This window comes from Pan troglodytes, chromosome 5 (assembly GCF_028858775.2).
Source record: "Pan troglodytes isolate AG18354 chromosome 5, NHGRI_mPanTro3-v2.0_pri, whole genome shotgun sequence".
NCBI lineage: Eukaryota > Metazoa > Chordata > Mammalia > Primates > Hominidae > Pan > Pan troglodytes.
In genome coordinates, this window is record NC_072403.2 from 24370259 (window position 1) to 24393980 (window position 23722).

At 38.8% G+C, this 23722-nt stretch overlaps 1 protein-coding gene across 3 annotated transcripts in view; it reads left to right on the top strand.

The window, feature by feature from the left end:
• The window catches only part of RNF144B (ring finger protein 144B), a 188909-nt gene that overhangs the window by 136343 nt on the left and 28844 nt on the right, over nt 1-23722 (top strand). For all 3 annotated transcript variants that reach the window (XM_063812140.1, XM_054685628.2, XM_009450579.5), the window contains one exon: nt 13994-14098. In XM_063812140.1, the coding sequence (XP_063668210.1) occupies nt 13994-14098 (105 nt within the window). The remainder of the gene's footprint in view (nt 1-13993; nt 14099-23722) is intronic.

Here is a 23722-nt window from a genome sequence, read left to right on the forward strand (position 1 = left end):
CACCCTCCAGGCGCATTGTGTCTGTGGAAGTTACTGGTGTTCTTAAGAGGACCTCAGTCTGACAGTTGTTTCCAAGTGATTCTTCTGTGTTGAGGGTGTTTAATGCATGGGTTACTGCAGAGCACAGAGACCTTTTCTGCAAATGGAAAAAAAAATTATAGCTTAACATCTGCTTTCCCTAGGTAATGTGTTAATTAAAGATTGTTTTAATATGGAATGATGTCTAGCCTTTGAAAAACTTTATCTTACGGTTTATGGTATTGATAACCTTCAGAAAAGGAAGACTGGTTCAAATTATGTCAATTAATATGAAAAAAGCCCACTCAATATGAAGCCCCTTGACTTCTAAAAACTTGCTTTTTAGAAAATGTTTAAAAAAATTCCAGGTTTTCCAGGATAAATCCTCGGGGGGATATTGTGAGGTGAGGAATAGTCGTGGTCTTGATGCAATGTAACTTATAATTAGAAAGATGCTGATTTTGCTGTGGAGTCATTGAATATCATTATTTCAAAATAATTTTGAATAAAATGAGATTTCTAATAACCAACCTAGTCATTGTCCAACCTTTTCTACTTTTTCAGAGTTCAGTTCTCTTAAATCTAAGAGATTCTCTTTTGTAATGTAGCTCAAGAGGAAGTTTAAGGGTTAGGTCTATTCTTAACTGATGTCCCTTGTTCCTATCATTCCATGTATAGAAATAATATCTTCTTGAGGAAACTGTTAAGCGTCACTCTTTCCCAACTTTTGGGTCATTAATATGAGCTATTTTGCATGCTGGCTTTGTAGGTTATATCCTGTAGGAAAAAATGTTGGTGATGAGTTAGCTTTATTCTGTCACTTATACAGTGTTAATATTCTTTTAAAATTTCAAAAATTCAGATAGTTATTAATATTGCTACCACTAGTTTTATTTAAAAATGTTTTAATTTGTATAGATATGTAGTAGGTATATATATGATTAGTTTTAATTAAGATATTATTTCATTATAATTTATTCAAACTGGTTTAAATACTGAGACAGATTTTATTTAAAATATAGGATTTCTGCTTTTAAGCAGTATTAAAATCTGAGATTTGATGAATGGCATAAATTTTATCTTTTGCTTTTAGTTTTAAAATATTGTACAACATCCTGTTTCTATTCTTGAAGGTGAAAAAGAACAAAAACTTTTAAAAAGATGGAAAAAATTGTACAATAGTTTGTTATGAAACAAGATAAAGATTTTTACAACAAATACCTGTAGAGTTATCCCTTGGTATCTTCAGGATATTGGTTCCAAGCCCCTTCCCACTCCCCACCCCAAAGATACCCAAATTCATGAATGCTCAAGTCCCTTATATAGAATGGTGTAGTATTTGCATGTAACCTATGTACATCCTCCCATATACTTTAAATCATCTCTAGGTAACTTATAATATCTAATACAATGTAAATCTATATAAATGGGTTTTCTACTGTATTTTTTGTGTATTTCTTATTGTGATTTTAAAAATATATTTTCTATCCATGGTTGGTTGAATCCATGGATGTGAAATCTGAGGACGGGGGGCTGACCGTATACCAACTATCTCTTAGATTGTGCCTAAGTCCTTTTGTGTTGATATAACAAAATACGCGAGACTAGGTAATTTATCAACAACAGAAATCCACTACTCATAGTTCTGAAGGCTGGAAAGTCCAATATCAACGTGCTGGCAGGATTGGTGTCTCGTGATGGCGGCTCTCTGCTTCCAAGATGGCGTCTTACTGTTGCTTCCTCTGGAGGGGAGAAATTCTGTGTCCTCACATGACAGAAGAGATGGAAGGGCAAGAGAGCACTCCCTTTAACCTTGAGCCCTTTCATAAGGGTGCCAATTCCATTCATGAGAGTGGGGTCTTCGTGACTTAATCACCTCCCGTGGGGGTTCAGTTTTAACGTAAATTTTGAAGGGGACACCATCATTCAAATCATAGCGGATTCTAACATTAACTTTTTGCTTGCTTTATCACATATCTCTCCGTCTGTTTAGCCTGCTGTCCTTTGCATGGTGTAGTTTAATATTCATTCTGCATTCTCTAGTGGAATGTGAGTACTCAATGTGTTTGCTTAGATTGGGTTGAATGGTTATATTTTATTCAGGTGACTAGCATAGCCATACCTCATGGTTGAAGGGGTTTCTTGAACCTTTACTAACTTGGGTTTTGTTTTTTTTTCTGTGTTGCTGAGACCTTAAGTGCACTTTTAGAGTTTCAGAAGCGCTAACAGTTCAAGCAGAGACTCTAACAGTAGGAGGAAGAATGAAATGACAAATGAATTCAGTGGAATCTGGCTATGCTGAATCCGTGGTATGCTTATTCTCACTGTCTGTGCTGGGTCTGTGTGCTAAGGCTTTGGTGTCAGCTGAGGGCTTACAGTTCCGAAGGCTAATGTTTCTTTGGAGAAAGTAGAAGGATGTAAACTTGGCAAGCGTTGTTGTTTTCTTTCTCCTGGAATGGTCAGTTGCTTTTCTAAGCATACTGTGTCATAAGATAGCACCTGGGCCAGAGGGATCTCTTTGGGATTAGTATAAAAAGTGGGGCCTCCTTCTGTTAAGAAAGGCAGCACAAGTGGGACAAAAGGAAACTCCTCTGAAAGGTTAATGGATGAGTGATTGAATTACTCAAATTGGAAGCAGATTTTTCCAACGCTAGTGCCAGTTCACTGCTCTGATTGGAATGTTCTTCCATTTTAGCAAATTTGTTTGGCTTTCTTGTGAAGCCTGGACCAGGCTGCAGCATTTCCAATGGGTTTCTCTTCAGAGCTATTTCTGTCATAGAGTTTCTTAATTTAGATATTTCATGATCATTTGAGATAAAGATAGACGTGTTTGATCACTCTTGGTTGGTGGGAACTGGAGGTACTTTTGATTGGAGTCCAGATTTAATCTCCCATATTGAATGACTGTCCTCAAACTTACAAGGTGGATCTTAGTAATCTTTTCCAGAAAATGTAATGGCACTATTTTGGGCTAAAGTATTTAAAGGCTCTCAATCAGAGTTTTAAATTTTGCCTATATAATTTCCCCCTTAAGCTTCCTTTGCTGTTTCTTTTGGAACTAGCTGAATGCTTGTATTCTCTATGGAGAGGTTGGGTAGAAAAGAGTGATGAGGGGCATAAAAGTATCTTCCCTGATTAGAATGGAGGGCATGGGTGGTACTGAACTAGTGGTGCTTAGACTTGGTTGCAAATGGGAATCACTTCAAGAGTTTAAAAATATTGATAACAGTTCAGCAAGGTGGCAGAATATAAGATCAATGTACAGAATCAATTGTATTTCCATATACTAGTAAGAAATAATATAATTGCATTAATAAGAAAATAATTCCATTTACAATATCATTAAAAGGAATAAAATATTTAGGGATAAATTTACCAAAGTAGAAAATTCTCTGAAAACTGCAAAATACTCTAGAAAGAAATTTTAAAAGACTAAATAAAAGATATCCCATCTTCATGGATTGGAAGACTTGTTAAGGTGGCAGTACTCCCCAAATGGATTTACAGATTCAACACACCTCTCGTAAAAATTCCAACTAAATTCTAGGCTTATCCCAAAATTCCTATGGAAGTTTGAGCAACCTAGAATGGTGAAACAATCTGGAAAAAGAACAGAGTTGGAGAGCTCTATTCCTCATTTCAAAACTGATTACAGAGTGACAGTAATCAAAACATTGTGATACTGTCATGAGGATGGACAGATAGATCAATGGAATAGAATTGAGAGTCCATAAATAAATAAATAAATCTTATTTTTTGTCATTTGATTTTCAACAAGGGTGCCAAGACAATTCAAAGAGGAAAGAAATGTTTTTCAGCAAATGGTGCTGGACAACTGGATATCTGTTTGCAAAAGAATTAAGATGTCTGTGATCTTCCTCATACCACAGACAAACATTAACAAAAATGGACCATACACCTATAACAGCTAAAACTATTGAACTCTTAGAAGAAGAAAACATAGGAAAATAGAAAAATTTTCATGATCTTGGGTTAGGCAAGACATTCTTAGATGTGACACCAAAAGCATAAGCAACAAAAGAAAAAGCAGATAAATTGGACTTCATCAAAATTAAAGACCTTTTTGCTTCAATGGACATCATCAAGAAAGTTAAAAGATAACTCACAGAATGGGAGGAAATATTTGCAAGTCATATCTCATAAGGGATACAGCTAAAATATATAAAGAATTCTTACAACTCAGTAATAAAAACACAAATAACTCAGTTACAAATAGATGAAAGTATAGATAGTTCTGAATAGGGACTTCTTCAGAGATGATGTACAAATTACCAATAAGCATGTGAAAAGATGCTCAAAATCACTAGCCAACAGGGCAATGCAAATCGAAACCACAATGATATTCGACTTCACATTAAGATGGCTATAATAAAAAAGACAGAAAATAACAAGTTTTGATGAGAATTTAAAGAAGTTGAAACTCTCATACACTGCTGGTGGGAATGGAAAATGATGCAATTGCTTTGGAAAATCATCTAGCAGTTCCTCAAAAGGCAAAGATAGAGTTACCATATACCATACCTACTCCTAGGTAAATATCCAAGAGAAACGAAAATGTATGTCCACATGAAAACTTGCTCATAGCAGCATAATTCATAATACCACTCAACTGGAAACAACCCAAATGTCCATCAACTGATGAAAGTATAAACAAAATGTGGTATATTCACACAATGGCATACTATTCAGCAATAAAATAAATGAAGTACCAATACATGCTACAACATGTATGAATCTTGAAAACATTATGCTAAGTGAAGCCATTGACAAAGGACCATACATTGTATCATTCCATTTATATGAAATGTAGAGAGTAGGAAGATCTATACATACAGAAAGTCAAATGGTGGTTCCCTAGGGCTGTGCATGGAGGATCTGGGGGAGAAATGGGGAGCATGTACTAATGGGCACAGAGTTTCTTTTGGGATTATGAAATGTTCTAAAATCAAATTTGGTGATAGTTATACACTGTGAATATACTAAAAATACTGAATTGTACACTTTAGATGGGTGCGTTGTATGGGTACGTGAATTATATCTCAGTTATAGATATCTGAATTATATCTCAATAAAACATGACATAATATAAAATATATAATATTTACATATCGTATATAATAATGCTATATATATAATATACACTGACACCTGGATCCTTCTCTTAGAGAGTCTGAATTAATTGGTCTGTGGTATGGCCTGGGCATTGGACTTCTGGAAACCTTCCCAGATAATTCTATTAAAAAGCTGATGTGGAGAATCTTTGACATGGGTCTTGGTACTTACAAGTGTGGTTTGTGTGCCAGTGGCACCAACGAGACCTGGGAACTTACAAGGAGGGCAAAACCTCAGACCCCACCCAAGATCCACTGAATCAGAATCTGCATTTTTGATGGGATCCTCAAATAACTTGGATGGACATTCAAGTTTGAGAAACATTGTCAGTAAGGTAGTTGAATAGTAAGGCAGGCGAATGTTATCTCTGAAGTTCCTTATCCTCTGTCCATCCACCCCTCCTCCTCCTGCCTATGGCTTTTTATTAAGGATACCCTTCCCAGTAGTGTCCCATATCTTCCAGTGTTTCTTGTCCATAAAAACATACCAGGCTTAGATCATTTTCTTCGGGGGCACTGCTCTCTGCTAGGGAACCACTGGCCTTTTGGGATATATTCTCCTGAGAGCAAATAGGCAGTGGACTAGCACAACTGGTTCTATATAGCAAATGAGGCGACCCAGGAAGAAAGTGTAGAAAGAAGAGAGTTTAGGTCCTTTCCTGAAATTCCAGCATTTAAAAGTTGAGTTGAGGAAAATGCAGAAGATTGAGAAAGAGTGACTAGAGAGGAAGAATGAAAACCAGAAGAGTATGGAATCTGGAAGACAAGGGGAAAAAGGGTTTCAGGAAGGTGGGAGTGGTTAGCTGTGTGTGATACTGCTGTTGAGAGGTTGGGAAGGAAGAAATGTGTACTGGATTCAGTGACCTAGAGCCACTTCAGTTGAGTGGCAGGGAGGGGTTGGGATGGGATTGGTGAAGGAGTGAGGGAAGACAACTCTTTCAAACATTTGATTGTGAAGAGCTGAGGAGTGAAGAAGGCAGTATACAGCCAGGAAGAGGAGTGAGAGAGGGCTGTTCTATGCTGTTTTATTATGACTTTTCTTTGATTTCTTTGATTAGGATATTTTGAACATGTTCAAGTATAGACAGGACAAAATTCAAGACATAGGAAAGAAAACAGGTATGAATAGGTAAATTTCCTGAACGGCAGGAGGAGATGGGAACCAGAAAAGCAGAGTTGGCTCCTATGTGTCAAGAAAAGAAGAACAGAGGATGGATGTGTGTTTGGGTGGGTTCATATGTTTCAGTTATCAGAGGTGAAGGAGCTTGGCCACAAAGTTGAGCACAGACTGAGTATCCCCTATCTCCTTATCTGAAATGCTTGGGACCAGTAGTGTTTCGGGTTTCTGATTTTTTTTTTTTGATTTTGGAATTTTTGCATTATACTTACTAGTCTACCATCTCTAATCTGAAAATCTAAAGTCTAAAATCCTCCAATAAGCATTTCCTTTGAGCACCATATTGGTGCTTAAAAAGTTTTGGATTTTGGAGCATTTCAGATTTTGGATTTTCAGATTAGGGATACTCAACCAGTAAGTGCTGGATTCAGGCTTCCAGCTCTCAGAGAAGCCTGAGTGTCTACTATGTGCCAGGTCCTGTGATTGATTAGGTGCTTGTAGGGGACATGAAGAGGAGCAGATATAATCTAGATCTAGAAGGAGCTTCTAGGCTATAGAGGAGGCAGGCAAGTTGATAGTCATTTGCAATGCAGCATGCTGGGCGTGCTACATTGCTCATGTGTACAATAAACATCTGGTGTTACCTACGGTCATCATAGAAAGGTTGGCAAGTAGAGGAGGAAAAGCCAAGTCTTCTGGAGAATTTGGGGAGCGGGGGAGGTTGCATCATTTATAAAATTCCTTCTGGATAGTCTGATATTCTAGTATGTCCCCAAGTGAGAAGGCAATACCACCAGCCTCACTGCTATTGAGAATCAGTCCATTCTCCCTCCTTTTGATGATTTTATGTGGCTTCCTTTTGAAGGGGAAAAGAATTGGAACTTAATATCAAACTATTTTAAAATTTCCTTTATTAGAGTCTTACGAAAACTTATACAAACATGATACTAAGTAGTATATAAGCATATTTAGGCATATATCTCTTAAAGAATAAGAACACCACAATAATTATACAAACTTAATATTGATTAAAATTACAGACCAATAAGGCCAGGCATAGTGGCTCATGCCTGAGATCTTAGCACTATGGGAGGCTGAGGCAGACAGATCACTTGAGCTCAGGAGTTCAAGATCAGCCTGAGCAACATGGCGAAACTCTGTCTCTACCAAAAATACAAAATAGCCTGGCATGGTGGTGCGCACCTGTGGTCCCAGCTACTCAGAAGCTGAGGTGAGAAGATTGCTTGACCCCAGGAGGCAGAGGTTGCAGTGAGCTGAGATCGCACCACTTCACTCCAGCCTGGGTGACAGAGTGAGAAACCATCTCAAAAAAAAAATTAAATATTATACACACACACACACACACACACACACACACACACACACATACATATATATATATAAAATAAAATTACAGACCAATAAAATGTAAGTTAACATTAATGTGATGAGTGATGTTTAACTTTGGGTAAATTGCTTTTTCCAGTTAGGCTCTGAGTTTGATGTGTTCCAATGACTAAGTGGTAATTCAGTGATCTTGTCACCTTTCTCTGTTGGAATCACTAAAAATTTTGACGTGTTCAGCATTCACTGGGCCCAGATTCTTCTCTTCTTTTTTTCATTTGCCTGTGACAATGATAGCACCCGTACGTGGCAAAGCAGGGTGGCACCACAGACCAAGGGTTAGCATGGACACTGGGTGGAAATAGGAAATTTCCTGAGGTGGTTCCAGGCATGCTTTTATTAAGAGCATTGAATAAACATAAAATGGGGAAAATCTTGCCATGAAGAACTCTTGGGTTCCCAAGAATACACCCTTGCACGCAGTTTGAAAAATACAGTGCGAGCTGGGCCTTAGGGTGCTATGAGGGCAGACGGGCTGGGTGTGCTGCCACACTAGGGGATGAGGCAGGGAAGGCTTCTGGAATAAAAAGGGATGAGGGACGAGAACTGTCAAACCAAGGTCTCTTTTAAACTGTGTTTATTTATGGTTTGCTGTTTGATTTGGTGCTTTTTCCTTTAATCATTTGGTGCCAGGTTTTCCTATCAGTCCTTTCATGTCCTATATGGTTGGCCAACACCTACAAGGGGGAGGTTGGTCACCTAAGTAATCTCATATTGGTGAAAAAGCCAAGGTATCTGAAAGGGGTTTTGTAAGAAAAATTTTAGGGTCGGACTATACCAGGAAACAGCTTCCTGCCTAGCTATAGGTTGTTAATTTGTCTGAATATTTTCAAACCAGGATGCTTTTGGTGTGTTGGATAGGCTTTTGAGTAGGGAGAGATACTATCTTGAATTGTGCTAATAATTTAACTCAACAGCATCTAACAAAGGCAGTCTTATTCTTGGATCATGTGTACAGATCATAGTCTGAAGTGGAATAAACAGAATGTTGTTCTCAGTGTGAGCTGTTATTTAGAACACACTGGAAACATTGTGATATCATTGTGCACTGAGGCAGGGAAATGTTAGTCTACATTTTATGGAATATGTACTTCAATGTTTGCATTGTACCTGGAGTGATAAAAAGCAAAACAGGTACTCAAGACCTGTCTGGGCTTTGGCCTTTGGGCACATTCCCCCTCATCACCTTCCTTCCCACTTGGCTGAGCTATGGATGAGAAAACCTAGGTCAGTAGTTCACCAACTCACCTTCAAGCCAGGTGGGCTGACAGTCCTCCTTTGACCACAGGACCCCAGCGCCTGCATCCAGAAGCATCTAAGATCCTGGAAGTCAACTTAAATTTTCAATGAATGGGCCAGTTGCGGTGGCTCACACCTGTAATCCCAGCACTTTGGGAAGCTGAGGCGACAGGATTCTTTGAGCCCAGGAGTTTGAGACCAGCCTGCTTGGGCAACATAGACCCAATTTCAATCAATCAATCAATAGTCGAGTGTAGTGGCAGGCATCTGTAGCCTCAGCTACTCAGGAGCTGAGGTGGGAGGATCACTGAGCCCAGGAGTTTGAGGTTAGCAATAAGCCATAATTGTGCCACTGCACCCTGGGCAACAGAGCAAGACCCAGTCTCAAAAAAAAAAAAATCAACTAATGGCACTCATTACCTCCTTCCTCTCAACAGTACCTATTCTCTTACCTATTCACCTCACCCTCATGAAGCTTTTCTAAGGTTCCTATTTGTCTGTGGACTTTCATTTCTGCATGCCTGCCTATTCAGAAACATCTATTCCATTCTCCAATTATACTTTACGTTTGCATACCTCTTTTCACTTTTCAAAGTGAATGGGGGACTCTCCATTTTCCCTGAGAGCAGCTTAGACAGGTGATATTGTCCCATTTTATAAATGAGAGCACTGTAGCTAGAGAGGTTAATGACTGGCTCAAGATGTAGAGGACACTTTAGAGCTTGTGCTTCAACCTACATGGCTGGAATCCAGTTTCATTGGCTATTGATTATAATGCTTTATTTTTTCTTAGAAAAAAAAAACTTTAGGTAGGGCATAATTTAGTGATAGAGAATGAGGAACTATATAGTACGTTTTAAAAAATATACATATATTCCCTGCCCACTCCTGCGATTTGTTCTTGGGTAGGTACATAGTAGCTTTGTCTTAACACTGTGACCCTTTTTGCCACGTCCATCATAATAGGTGAGAACACCTTATATGAAGAATGCCTGTGACTTTGGTACATCGGAATCTGATACCCTTGAAAGGGGTCTAGGAGACACCTGTTTCTGAGTAGATTCCATTGCATACAATTCATAGACTCTCAGAGTTGGAAGAGACAATATGAGTCGTCTGGTTCACCAGGTGTTTGGTTACATTTTTGGTTAGATCCCATATGAATCCTTAAAGGTTGTGGAGTGAGTTTGACGAACAATCCTTATTATTTTGCATGACCCTTCATGGCCTAAAAATAATTCTGTGTTTTACCAAACTAAGTAAAATGTTGACTATACAAAAGAAAAAGGTTTTTTTCCCTTGGGTCATTTGGGTTTTGAGATGTTCTATTTGAAACATTTTCCTTACAATTTGTTACCTGTTTAAAAAATTGCTTATTTAAATATCTGTTGAATGCTACTTAATAAATGTAACTTTCAAAATGTGACTAAATGGTGGTAGTTTTCTTTGTTAATAGTGATTATTTTATTTTGCCATTGTTGCATTGCTATAATTTGTTTTTGTTTTCTTTGTTTCTCTCTTTATAAGCTAGATGCCAGTTTTCCCCCCTAGAATTGTTAACCATTTACCTGTATTTTGTATGACATGCACATGGGATTCATGTGAACGTTTTCACTTATTTTGCACTTTTTAGCCAGAGATACAGAAGAAGAGAGGGACACTCGAGATTAAATGTTTTAGTGAAAGTTAATGGGCAGCATATAACAAGCCTAGGGTACTTGAAAATTCAGTAGAAAGCAATAACTAGGGCTGGTTGTTTTCCCTCTTTGCCTTTGAATAGAAATGCATGCCCACACTGATGGAGTGTCAAGTGCCTGTGCTGTAGGACTACTTAGCAACCTGCCCTTACAAATCTCTATCTTGAACCAGTGTTTCTTAGCATTAAAAACAAAGGGTATGTGTACTTAAACCCTGGAGTCAGTGTACAGAGGTCTAACTTCTCACCCAAAATCATGGGTCATATAATATTGTGGCCAGGAGAGTGCTTATAGGAAGTTTCAAAATTCATTTATTTGATATATTGTGGCTTGTAGTGTACCTAGGAACATTACATTATTAGTAAGAGGCACATCCATTATAAGCTCTTGGGAAGGTGTATATTTCAACTTAGCACATTTGCAGTTATATTTGAAATGAATGTGTTTGCCTATAAGGACTCACTTAGTATCTTTAGTTCCTATTTAATGCTAAACTTATTCTGTAGACCCAAATATTTCTAAGAAGAGCCTTGCATAGAGGCACCTGGGATATTCTGTTACAAATATCTGTTCTGTCTACACAGCTTCTCCACCTTAAGTGGTTTAACTGGTGCTTTGCAGGGAGTGGAGAAAGGATATCTCAGAAGGTCAAAGGATTAACATTTTCCCACAAAGTCTTTGCTGGAAAGTCTAAGACCAGGAGAAGAGGAGTAATAACATGACCTATTATTCTGTAATTTGCAAATTCATGAAGGGCTTCCATATATAAATTTCACGTGTATGTGTGTATGTGTGTGTGTGTGTGTGTGTGTGTGTTAAACCCTGTGAGGTAACTATAACAGGTATTATTGTCCCTACTTTTTAAATTAAGGAAAGCAAGTCTAGGTCATAGGCTAAGTCATTTTCCCATTGTCACCTAGTAAAGTGGACCCTCCACCCAGGTGTTAGGATCTGAAGTTCTTTGCATTGTTCACTTTGTTTTCCTCAAACACCTTCCCCTTGAGCCTGGAGACTATATCTTTCAGTCTTTTTACTTAAATTTCTTTAAGTGGCTGCTGGGGGTCAGTGGGAAGATCAAGGCAGTAACAATGGAACAGGTGTGGCTGATGGAAGGCTGAGATGTCCTCAGCAGCAGAACAGGATGGACAGGCTTTCACACTGTTTATTCATTTGTCCCCTGGCAAAACACTCCTTTTGGTGAGCCGCCTTGACTGTTCCCCTGGGTGTTCGCCTGCCCATTCACATTCTTCCCCATATTTCCTTGCTGCTGCTCTCTTCTATGTCCCACTGCTGCTGCTGCTGGATACCATGTTCGGCACAGTAAATCCTAGAGCAAGTGATTTTTCACCCTTCTGTTGAACAAGGAAGTCAGGGTTAAAACACAGTAATTATATGGCGGTCAAGTGCAAGAGAGGAGTGACTGCAGAGGATCCCTGTTCCCAGATACCTTTTATTCCTGAATTTATACTAAATCATGAGCATTTGTGCATGTCTTTTAAATATCATTTGAAGACTTTTCATGATTCTGCACATTCTATCGCATAAATTTAGCAACATTTATTTCAGTGTTCTATTTTGGGTATTTAGGTTATTTTCTAGTTTTTGCTGTGATGAATATTATAGAAAAAATTAACTCCTTGGAGAAAAAAACTGTTAACTATTTGAAGAGATACAAGTCTGGTTTAAATGGTTTGCCCTAGTCATTGATTCATCAGTACATTGTAAGTTATTTATAACCAGATAAATACATGATTAGTTTTCTGAAGTAATATAATAGTGATACTAGTTTTATTTTCAGGTGGAAAAAATGAGTAAAGATGGTCAATAACAGGGATAGATTTCGCAATTACATCATCAATATTATGACCCTAGAATTTTACTTTTGGCTCATGCTTTTATAAAAAGTTGGTGCAACAGCAATATTTTTAATGCAGTAAGTTGATACATAAATGTATAAATCTGAAAAATCTAAACCCAGTTGTAAATAATCACCACTTTGCAAGAGTCGTTGCTTCAGTGGCTGGCTTAAGTATTTTTGGTGGAATGTACTCCTCAACATTTGAACTTGACTTTTTTTTGGTCATGCATGTAGAAAAGGTTTACCAATTATGAGCAAATTAGTAGAAGTTGAAGAACCAATTACTTAGAGGTTTATTTCCTGGAACTACTGCCTTCAATTTCTTGTGCAGATGCATAGAGAGGAATAGGGGGAGGCATTACAGGTTTCCATAAAGCTATCAGTCCCTCTCTTAACTTTTCAGTCAGACTCACATCTTCACCCACTGTCCAACATCCAGACACAACAGGCAGTGAGCAGACCAACTTTGTTCCTGGTGTTCTCCCTCTTCTCTCTGGGTTTCTTTTTTCTTTTCAGTTTCTTCTCTGGGCTTCTTTTTTTCTATTCAGTTTCTTCTCTGGTTTTCTTTTTTCTTTTCAGTTTCTTCTCTGGGCTTCTTTTTTTCTATTCAGTTTCTTCTCTGGTTTTCTTTTTTCTATTCAGTTTCTTCTCTGGGTTTCTTTTTCTATTCAATTTCTTCTCTGAGTTTCTTTTTTCTATTCAATGTCTTCTCTGGGTTTCATTTTTTCTATTCAATGTCTTCTCTGGGTTTCATTTTTTCTATTCAATTTCTTCTCTGGGTTTCTTTTTTCTGTTCAATTTCTTCTCTGGGTTTATTTTTTTCTATTTAATTTCTTCTTTCCCCAGGGGACCAGTGCCTTTTTTCCTACTCCAACTTCCTTAACATGGCATCCACCAAGGCCCATATTTTTGAGAAGGTCTCATTGTCTTTGGGATAATGTCTTTGGGACAATGTGTCTCTTGTCTTTGGGAAGCAAGTTATCTTTGCTGTCCCCAGTCAGCAGGAAGTCACCTGACTTTCCCAAATTTGACATTATCTTTTCCAGGTGTGTTTGCTTTTAAGCGTGGTCCTAGAAATGTCACTGCCTTAAGCTTACTTTGATTGTGTGGCTAGCTCAGTGCAAGGGTCACAGCGTTCTGTTCTAGTTTTGGGTAAACTTTGATGGAGAGGACCACTAGGTAAAAATGGAATTAGGAGCTCATATTTCTTTTTTTAAAGGAGGGGGCCTTTAGGGTTAGAAAATAGTGTTTTTTCTTTTCCTAATCTATGGTGGCTGAAATGTGTGAGCATAGGGAAATCTGACTTGAATAAACTCTTAAGGTGAAGTCATACATAATTAATTGCCTGTCTCTGCATTCTTTCCAAAGTGATGGCTCTTAGTATTCACACTTGTGATAACTTATGTTTCTTGAGTACAAGAGCCTCAGGACAGCCAATTAAGGAAGAAGACACAGTGCTGGTTCTGTTATGTAACCTTTCTGCTACTGTAATGGAATGGGTAATTGTCTTTTTTTTCTTAACTTCCAGTGCCTGAAACAGTACATGCAGCTGGCAATCCGAGAAGGATGTGGGTCTCCCATCACTTGCCCTGACATGGTGTGCCTAAACCACGGGACCCTGCAGGAAGCTGAGGTATGAATGACTACCATCATCTTCCCCTCTTTCCTATTTATGTTATTTATTAGGATCTTGAGTCTTTATGTATTTCCCTACCAGGGAGTCTAGCAAGAAAATACAGAGGTTAACTTTTTAAAGGAGCACTTTATTGCAGCTTACCTTTGGACTTTTTATACAAACTGTTAAAGCTGTCATTTATCTCAGTTCTATTTACATATACCATCTTGAGTGTTGAAGAAGCTATAGAATAGGCAAAAGTACCAGAAATCAAATTTACCAAATGTGAAGTTAGGAGGCTGATATGATTTGGCTCTGTGTCCCCACCCAAATCTCACCTTGAATTGTAATAATCCCCACGTGTCAAGGGTGGGACCAGGTGGAGATAATTGAATCATGGGGGCGGTTCCCCCATGCTGTTCTCGTGATAGTGAGTTCTCCTGAGAACTGATGGTTTTATAAGGGGCTCCCCTGCCCTTTGCTCAGCACTACTCCTTGCTGCGGCCATGTGAAGAAAGATGTGTTTGCTTTCCCTTCTACCATGATTGTAAGTTTTCTGAGACCTTCCCAGGTCTGCAGACCTGTGAGTCAATTAAATACCCAGTCTTGGGTATTTCTTCATAGCAGTGTGAGAATGGACTCATACAGAGGCTGAATAGTGAATGGTCTTGTAAATTGTAATACCCTAAAGATAAATAGACCATGGATTAGCTGCAGTTATGGAAAATATAAACTATTGTGATTCCACAATGATAGCCTGAGTTGAACCATTTCCAAAGAGTAGAGACCTTTCAATTGATCTGTAGCAGGCATCTGAAATGTCTTTTTCTTTTTTTTTCATATCCCCTTGTTTGTTCAATCACCGGTTATTGGTTTGCCTTTAAATCTTCAGACTCTGCTCACTTTAAATTAGAATATAATGAACTCTTGTTTATTCTTAGGGTGTTTGTAAGCCTCTGAACGACATCCCAAGAAACAGATGAAATCAGTTGTTCATTTAGCAAACACAGAACACCTGCTTTGCACCAGGCACCACCACCCCCCAGTTGTTTTCATTGCCAGTATACTACCTAATCCTCTCAACAGACCTCATGAAATTGGGTGTTGCTTTCAGATAGGGAAACTGAGGCCCAGAAGGTTTAAGTAACTTACCCAAAACTGCATATCTAGAAAGTAGAAGAGATAGGATTCTAATCCATTGCTTTCTGACTGCCATAATTACGTGGCTTTGAGTAGAAATAGGTTGGCCAGGTGCTGTGGCTCACACCTGTAATCCTGGCACTTTGGGAGGCCAAGGCAGAAGGATTGCTTGAGTTCAGGAGTTTGAGACCAGCCTGGGCAATATAGCAAGACCCCCATATCTACAAAAATAAAAATTAGAAAATTAGCCAGGCATAGTGGTGCATGCCTATAGTCCCAGCTACTCTGGAGGCTGAGGTGAGAGGATTGCTTGAGCCCTGAAGGTCAAGGCTCCAGTAAGCCTTGATCACATCACTGCACTCCAGCCTGGGCAATAGAGTGAGATTTCATCTCTTAAAAAAAATGGGAATGGGGGCATAGAACTAGGTAGGTAGATAGAATGTATGATAAAGGACTTAATAATTGGAAGCTCAATTTGTGTGTGTGTGCAGACACACATGTAGATGTGTGTGTGTGTATAGATATATATACTGTACATGCTTTGTTTATGAATATATATTCTTTTACATATATATCCTTTGCTTTGTAAGTGAAGCAGTCAGAAAGTTAGTATAGACAGTTTTTAACAATTTGTGTCTGGGCATCCTGTGTTCAATTTATTGATTAGTGGCTGAGTGCTACAAGTGAGATATAATGTTTTTTAGGGAAGTATAAAAGGAATATCTGTTTAGAAGTGATTTAAGAAAATCATGGAATAACTTTTTTGGTAAAAAGGTAATATCGAGTATGTAAACCCTGTGGAGAGATATATTATTGACTTTTATAGGGTAAAAAGAGCTATAGTGGAGAGAAATTGGACTAGTTACTAAGAATATTGTTGATCTGTGTCACTTCAGAATTGTTTTTAAAATGAGTCTTGGGTATTTGGGTGTATCTTTCTATGCATAATCCTTCCAGGAAAGACACTTCCTTTTTGACTTGCTTCTCAGGTGTCTGATGGGTCAGCAAGTCTTAATAAAGACCACAGTGTGTGCCTGGCCCCATTCCAGGCTGGGCTGGAGAGGAGAATAAGAAAGGCCCACTAGTGCTCTTCTTATGGAGCTTCTGGTCCAGCAGAGAGACAGTCAACTTATAACGAGTCAGATAATTATAAAAGTGAAATGCAAGAAATGGGGCAGGCAACAGGAGCTGTGTCTGCTATGAAATCTTAGTGAATTCATGCACATAAAATCTATTAAACATAAGTGAATAGCTTGGTGAAATTTCAAAAAAAGTCCATGACATTTATCAGATTCCTGTATTCTAGACCTGTGCTGACTAATCCAGTAGCCACTAGCCACATGTGGCTATTTAAACCTAGATTGATTTAAATGAAATTAAAAATTTAGTTCAATCATGCTAGTCAGTAATTGCTGAGTGTTCAGCAGTCACATGTGGCTAATGGTTACCAGACTGGACAGCACAGAATAAAATACTTCCATCAGTGCAGAAAGTTCAAATTCATAGTGTTTTAGAATTTTCAGTAAATGGTGGCCACTAGGCACTGACATTTTGAGTATCTAATGTAAGGGGCCAGTGTGCCGAGGTAAGTGGATCAGGACAGGCTATAGTGTCTGTCTTGCAGTTCTCTAGAGCAGAGCTTAAGTAGTCTTCTCATTTTCTTTTTTTCTTGCTTCTTGCTTTCTCTCTCTCTCTCTCTCTTTTTTAAAACCTGGTTTTCCTCTGTTGCCCATGCTGGAGTACAGTGGTACAATCACAGCTCAACTTCCCAGGCTCAAGCGATCCTCCCACCTCAGCCTCCCAAGTAGCTGGGACTACAGATGTGTACCACCATGCCTGGCTAATTTTTAATTTTTTTTTTTTTTTTTAAAGAGAGGGTCTCTCTATGTTTTCCAGCCTGGGCTCAAGCAATCCTACTGCCTCAGCCTCCCAAAGTTCTGGGATTACAGGTGTGAACCACCACATCTGGCTTCATTTTCTTTGAATAGACATTTTCTCTTTGTATTCCCCCCTCCTTTGTTCTTCTTATCCTTTCCCCACTCTATCCCTTCTCTGTCCTTCTGGTTCTCTTTATCCAGTTTTACTATAAAAGCATTTTACTTTTGTGCATTAAAACCAGACAAACCCATAATGAGTCTTAAAAATTACAAAAGGAGGCCAGGTGCAGTGGCTCACGCCTGTAATCCCAGCACTTTGGGAGGCTGAGGTGGGCGGATCATGAGGTCAGGAGATCGAGACCATCCGGGCTAACACAGTGAAACCCCTTTCTACTAAAAAGACAAAAAAATTAGCCAGGCATAGTGGTGGGCACCTGTAATCCCAGCAGGGCTTACACAGCCTAACCCAGGAGGTGGAGGTTGCAGAGAGCTGAGATTGCACTACTGCACTCCAGCCTGGGTGACACAGCGAGACTCCATCTCAAAAAAAAATAAAAAATAAAAAAAAAGAATCAAATGTTCTCTATCAACTTGCTACTGTCTTTTTCAGTGATAAAAATATGTGGTAGTGGTAATTGATAATCATTTTGAGTTGAAAATGGAATAGAAGATTATATTGGAGATATGGGTAGCTGCATCAGTTTACATAGGCCTCCTCCTTTGAAAGTAAATACCACACACATGAATTGGACTGTACCACCTTCATTTCTAACTTGCTTTAGATCAAGATTTTATTGCATACAGTTATAACATGTGGCTTATAATCTATATATTATTGAGTATACCACAATGGGGTTCATTCACATATGCTTGACTAGGTTCTATCTCAATGACTACTACTTCCTTCTGCCTTTTAAAAAATGCTTAATTACACAGGTAACACATAAATATACTTTGCTTGTTAAAAATAATTCTGATTAAGCCTGGTTCCCTTTGTCTTGCTGCTATTTATATTACAACACGTGATTCTTCATTCTTCTCTGTCTTACCAAATGCATTTAAGTCTAACATTTCTTCATCTTCAAAGGATGGCAGGAATGTAAGCTCTTTCCTCTGAGTGCTTCCTTGTGCAGGTCTAGCTTACAGAGTTGGCTGTGCTCCATGTACCTGCCTTCTTGATTTTTCCAAATTGGCTCAGCTGTGATTATGCCTCCTAAATTTTATCTATGAAGAGTAGCCTCCTTAGTGACGCACTTAATGCCCAGTTCAAGTACAATTGAACCTCAGTGTCCATGGGTTCTGCATTTGGGGATTCAACTGCCCATGGAAAATACTCAGAAAAAATATTTTTACTGAACACGTGCAGACTTTCCTTGTCATTATTCCCTAAACAATATAGTATAATGAGTTACCTAGCATTCGCATTGTATTAGGTATTATAAGTAATCTAAAAATGATTTGAACTATACAGGAGAGAGGATGTGCATAAGTTATATTCTAGTACTACCCCATTTTATATCAGAGACTTAAGCATCTGAAGATTTTGGTATCTGCGGGAGGTCCTGGAACCAGTGCCCTTCAGATACTGAGGGATGACTCTACTGTTCCCTTGTATAGGAAATGGTAGAAAACGGCAGCTTCCCTTTCAGTGTCATGGAAGCTGGTGAGAGATAGTGACTCAGGAGGACTTGTGGCTAGAGGTGAACACACTAGGAGCCAGGGAAAAGTAAAACTTTCCTCTATTGCATCATCTGGTACTTTTAGCTTTTGCTCTGCAGAGCTTTTCCAATGTTCTTGATCTTGTAATCGTGTCCAACATGAAATTATGAGAGGCAGGACACAGATTGTTTATTCCAATAGCATTACTTCAGGCGAAGCCCTTGCTTGAACTTAGTAGCCCTGTTGAAAAAGGTGATGTCTAATTTAAGCAGTTCCCATGTAGTGTTATTGAAGTAGCATCCATCACTTCCTGGGAAAGTTTGAACCATTTGTCTGGCCTGTGCGAATTTTGAGTGGTGAGTGCATATTCCTATTTGAATAGTACCTGCCATTACATGGCCTGAGAGTTTTAACTTCTTCCAATTGCTAGGTGTCAGTGGAGGACAGGGAAGAGCTTCTCACTCACTAATCTTCTTTCTAAGCCCTGGAGCACTGAAATGACCAGCCTGCCTTTTACTGCTAGTGCCCCAGTGTGCACCAGAGAAAGGGTGGGTGCAGCTGAATGGAGGCTTCAGAATTTCTGTAAGAAGGGAGTTAGGGCAGGGCATTCTGGAGACCTGGGGTGGAGGTATGGTGGAGGAGGGATCGAGTACTGGGGAATTTGAAGCTATGTTTGCAAAATAAATACAGTTTTTACTCAGATTGCATATTTAGTTGGGTGGCTTTGGGAAAGTTGGCTACAGTGATAGGGAATCCAGGTGTTCTTCCCAAATCCTCTGCCTCCACTTGCCATCTCTTAACATTCTTCCTTCCCATTATCATGGTGGGAAGCTAGGGCAAAGGAAGGGTGAGAATGCCCAGGCAAGAGGCCATATTCCTGTTACTGTGGTGTAAGGATCTGAATGGGAAGGGATGAGTGTGTCTGTAATAACCTTTGGCTGCAATACGTGTTGGCTGGAGAAAAGTAAACCTTTGAGATGGTGGGGTTAGAGGAATCCGCCAAGCCAGAGTTAATAGATATTTTTGAGTTTCCTGGCTGAATCACATTTTAGAAAGTAGTTAAAACTTTGTTTTAAAATGTACTTAAAACTGTGTAAGTGGGTAATAAGGTTTCTAAGATAATTCTTTAACTAATGGCACATAGAAAACTAAGCCACAGTGGGTTGAATGTGTCACATGAGTGTATGGATATGTCCCTTTTTACTTATGACTGAGTGGAGGGAGAAAAGACGGGATGATATATGGAAAGATGATCTTGGTTAGATAATGTACAGAGACTTCTATAGCACATGTGAAACAAAGACCAGTGAAAGCTGCCCTCTACAGTGGACTGCGAAGATCAGTGGCCCTGGAATTCCATTTCTTGCCTTCTGCCTCTCAGACAGTGATGCCCACATATGGTTTCCAATCAGGATTTTTAATCTAGTATTCAGGTGAGAGACTTCAGCTTGTTAGTTTCACTCAGGTGAATGGGTGAATGTGCTGTTTTCTCCTCTGTTAGGAAGAGCAGCTCTCCTTCTCTGGGTTGTGAAAACATTTTTAGTTCCTATGTTAATGTGATTAGACATTGATCCGCATGGTGAGTGTTATTTCCCCTGCCCTGGATTTTGCAAGTCATAGCATCCCCCAAATTGCCCAAACCTTGACAGGTTGTAATGATCTACTTACTAGTGGTCAATTCCATCTCCAGATGTTCTGATATGTTTTATTACTTGTTCAGCCTGTTTAATTTTTAAAGCAACTGTAGCAGAAGCATGATTTGAAGGACCAAACCTAAGTAAAGTCTGGGCGCTTTTTCCTTCTGTTTGGGCTTTCCGGACTCTGATGGGTAGCAGTTCTCTAAAGCCTATCCCCAATTTCTGTTTCATTTTTTTAATTGAGTCTTTTTTTCTTAACTAAAAAGCCATATACATTGTATTTATTAACACTTCATATGGGAACACACACCACTTTTGGCATAAATACTTTTGTGGTGAGCAGGCTTCACTTTCTGCCTCCCTTTTTTGCTTTGTTTTTTTCTGAGAGGGGGTAAGGTCAGTGTTAGTGTAGATGGTGATGCTTGTTTAAATATTATGATCGTGGTTAATACTGATTAACAGGTATGCCTCACTTTTCATTTCTTCTTGGTTGTGGACGTTAGAGAGATTAAATCACAGTTGTGTGTAACAGTTACAGCACTCCCGTGTGTAGGTGTGGTCTGGCTTCCCTGGATATGCTCTGCTAGGGATGAAATGGAAAAGCAAAGACATTCAGCTGAGTAGGAACTGAGTGTTTTTGTTTTGTTTGTTTGTTTTTTTTATAGACAGAGTCTCGCTCTGTCGCCCAGGCTGGAATGCAGTGGTGCGATCTCGGCTCACTGCAAGCTCCGCCTCCCAGGTTCATGCCATTCTGCTGCCTCAGCCTCCTGAGTAGCTGGGACTACAGGCGCCTGCTACCACGCCCAGCTAATTTTTTGTATTTTTAGTAGAGATGGGGTTTCACCTTGTTAGCCAGGATGGTCTCAATCTCCTGACCTCGTGATCCACCTGCCTCGGCCTCCCAAAGTGCTAGGATTACAGGCGTGAGCCACCTTGCCTGGCCAGAACTGAGTATTTAATAAGGATCATAAGGTTCATTTTTATCAGAAATGAAACAAAACAAAATAGTGATTGTGGACAATTAGTAGCTTTTGTTGTCATTATTCTGATATTATTGCTCTTATTCTATTAACATGAAACTGAATTTATTTTATCTTTGAATTAAAGTTTGGGTGTTTTCCCCCACCTTTGGAAAGAGTTTCTAGAATGATCATGAGGACCAAAAGTTGTCTTTTGTGCTTGGATAGGAGAGAGAAATTTCTGTTTAACAATAAATAAATTAGCACAGCTTTCAAAGAAGAAGTAGCAAAAATTAACTTTAAATTAAAGACCATTAAGTAGTTGATCTCAGGGTAGTGGTCTCTTGATAGCTGAGAATATACCTAGAGAGCTTTGCTTTTACTGCTCGAATATGGATTTGGTTAGTAATGAATTAGAAGCCACTGAATAAAATAAATGTCTGCAGTCTATGCTGACTGAAATTTAAAAAATGAATAGAGAAGGGACAGCTTTTTCTTACAGTGGAATTTTAATCACCAAGTACAAAATGAATGATAGAAATAGAAAAATCACTCAGCAAATATTACAGTAATAATTATTTTTGGCAAGAATTGTCAGTGGATACAAAAATTAGTGGGCAAAGTTTGATTAGAAACAGGATTTTGCGTAGTTTCAGAATATCTCCCTACAAGGTAATTGTTAATTCCAAATGATAGAGAAGCTGGCAGATACCACCTTAACCACATTAAAAAGTTAACATACTATGCAGCCATAAAAAATGATGAGTTCATGTCCTTTGTAGGGACATGGATGAAGCTGGAAACCATCATTCTCAGCAAACTATCGCAAGGACAAAAAACCAAACACCGCATGTTCTCACTCATAGGTGGGAATTGAACAATGAGAACACATGGACACAGGAAAGGGAACATCACACACCAGGGGCTGTTGTGGGGTTGGGGGAGGGGGGAGGGATAGCATTGGGAGATATACCTAATGCTAAATGACGAGTTAATGGATGCAGCACACCAACATGGCACATGTATACATATGTAACAAACCTGCACGTTGTGCACATGTACCCTAAACCTTAAAGTATAATAATAATAATAAAACCCACCTCAAATCACACACTAAAAAAAAAAAAGTTAACATCATCAATAATGAGACATGTTGTCCTCATGTAGCTCCTGGTGGCCCCAAGGACACGTCTGTGATTCTTGCCAAAAATTCATAACCTGAATCTAATCATGAGAAAGCATCAGACAAATCCAGATTAGGGGAACACTGTACAAATAACTGGCCTGGACTCTTCAAACTCATCAAAGTCACAAAAGGCAAAGATAAATTGAAGAACTGTCCCAGATTGGAACGTCAAGGAGATACCACAGCTAGGTACAAGTTGGTTACCTGGATTGGATCTTAGACTGAAAAAAAGACCTTAGTGGAACAATTAGTGAGATTTGAATAAGGCCCGAAGATGCTTTAATTCTATTGTATCGAAATATAAATGTCATTATTTCAATACTATGATTATCATTAGGGGAAGTTGGAATGGCATTTAGCAACTAAATTTAGAAAGTGTTATTAGGGGAAGTTGGGGGAATGGCATTTGGTAACTCTCTATACAAGTTTTGCAACTTTTTATATAATGGTCTGCTGTGATTTTGAATGATTTGGAAATTCTCGGTTGGCAGAAAGAAGATAAATGCATACCACAAGATACCTCTTCATAATCTCTTTTATTCTCTAGGATTGTCAGGTGTAGCAGTCAATTTTACAGTACTTGTGAATATCCTCAAAAAATTGATTGTAGCCCTTTTACCTGCAGCCTGATTTAGTCTTCTAATAATCATCCTAACACAAGTATTAATATTTCAATTTTACAGTTGTAAAAATGGAGGTCTTGAGCAATAGTGACTTAGCTCCAAATGACAGTGGAACCAGGAATTTAACCTTTTGTATCATTTGTTGTTGTGTTTTTTTTTTTTGTACAGCTCTCATCTAAAGCCAAAAATATAATAGAAATATTTCAGAAAATTAGTTCTAATCTGCAAAATCCAGCAGACAACATCAAGGGGTAGATCTTTTGTAAATCTTATGTTTATTGCTTTCTAAGTAATTTCAGCCTCTTGAGTGTAGCTTCTGTATGTCCTGTCTCATTGTATGCTAGGCTTCCAGACCAAAGCTTTACTCATGGTAAGCTGTCAACAAATATTTAGAAAAAATGTGACTGGGTGCAACTGGCTCATGTCTGTAATCCCAGCACTTTGGGAAGCCAAGACAGGAAGATCACTGGAAGCTGGGGGTTTGAGAGCAGCCTGGGCAACATAGCGAGACCCCATCTTTACAGAAAATTAAGAAATTAGCCAGTTATGATGGTGCATGCC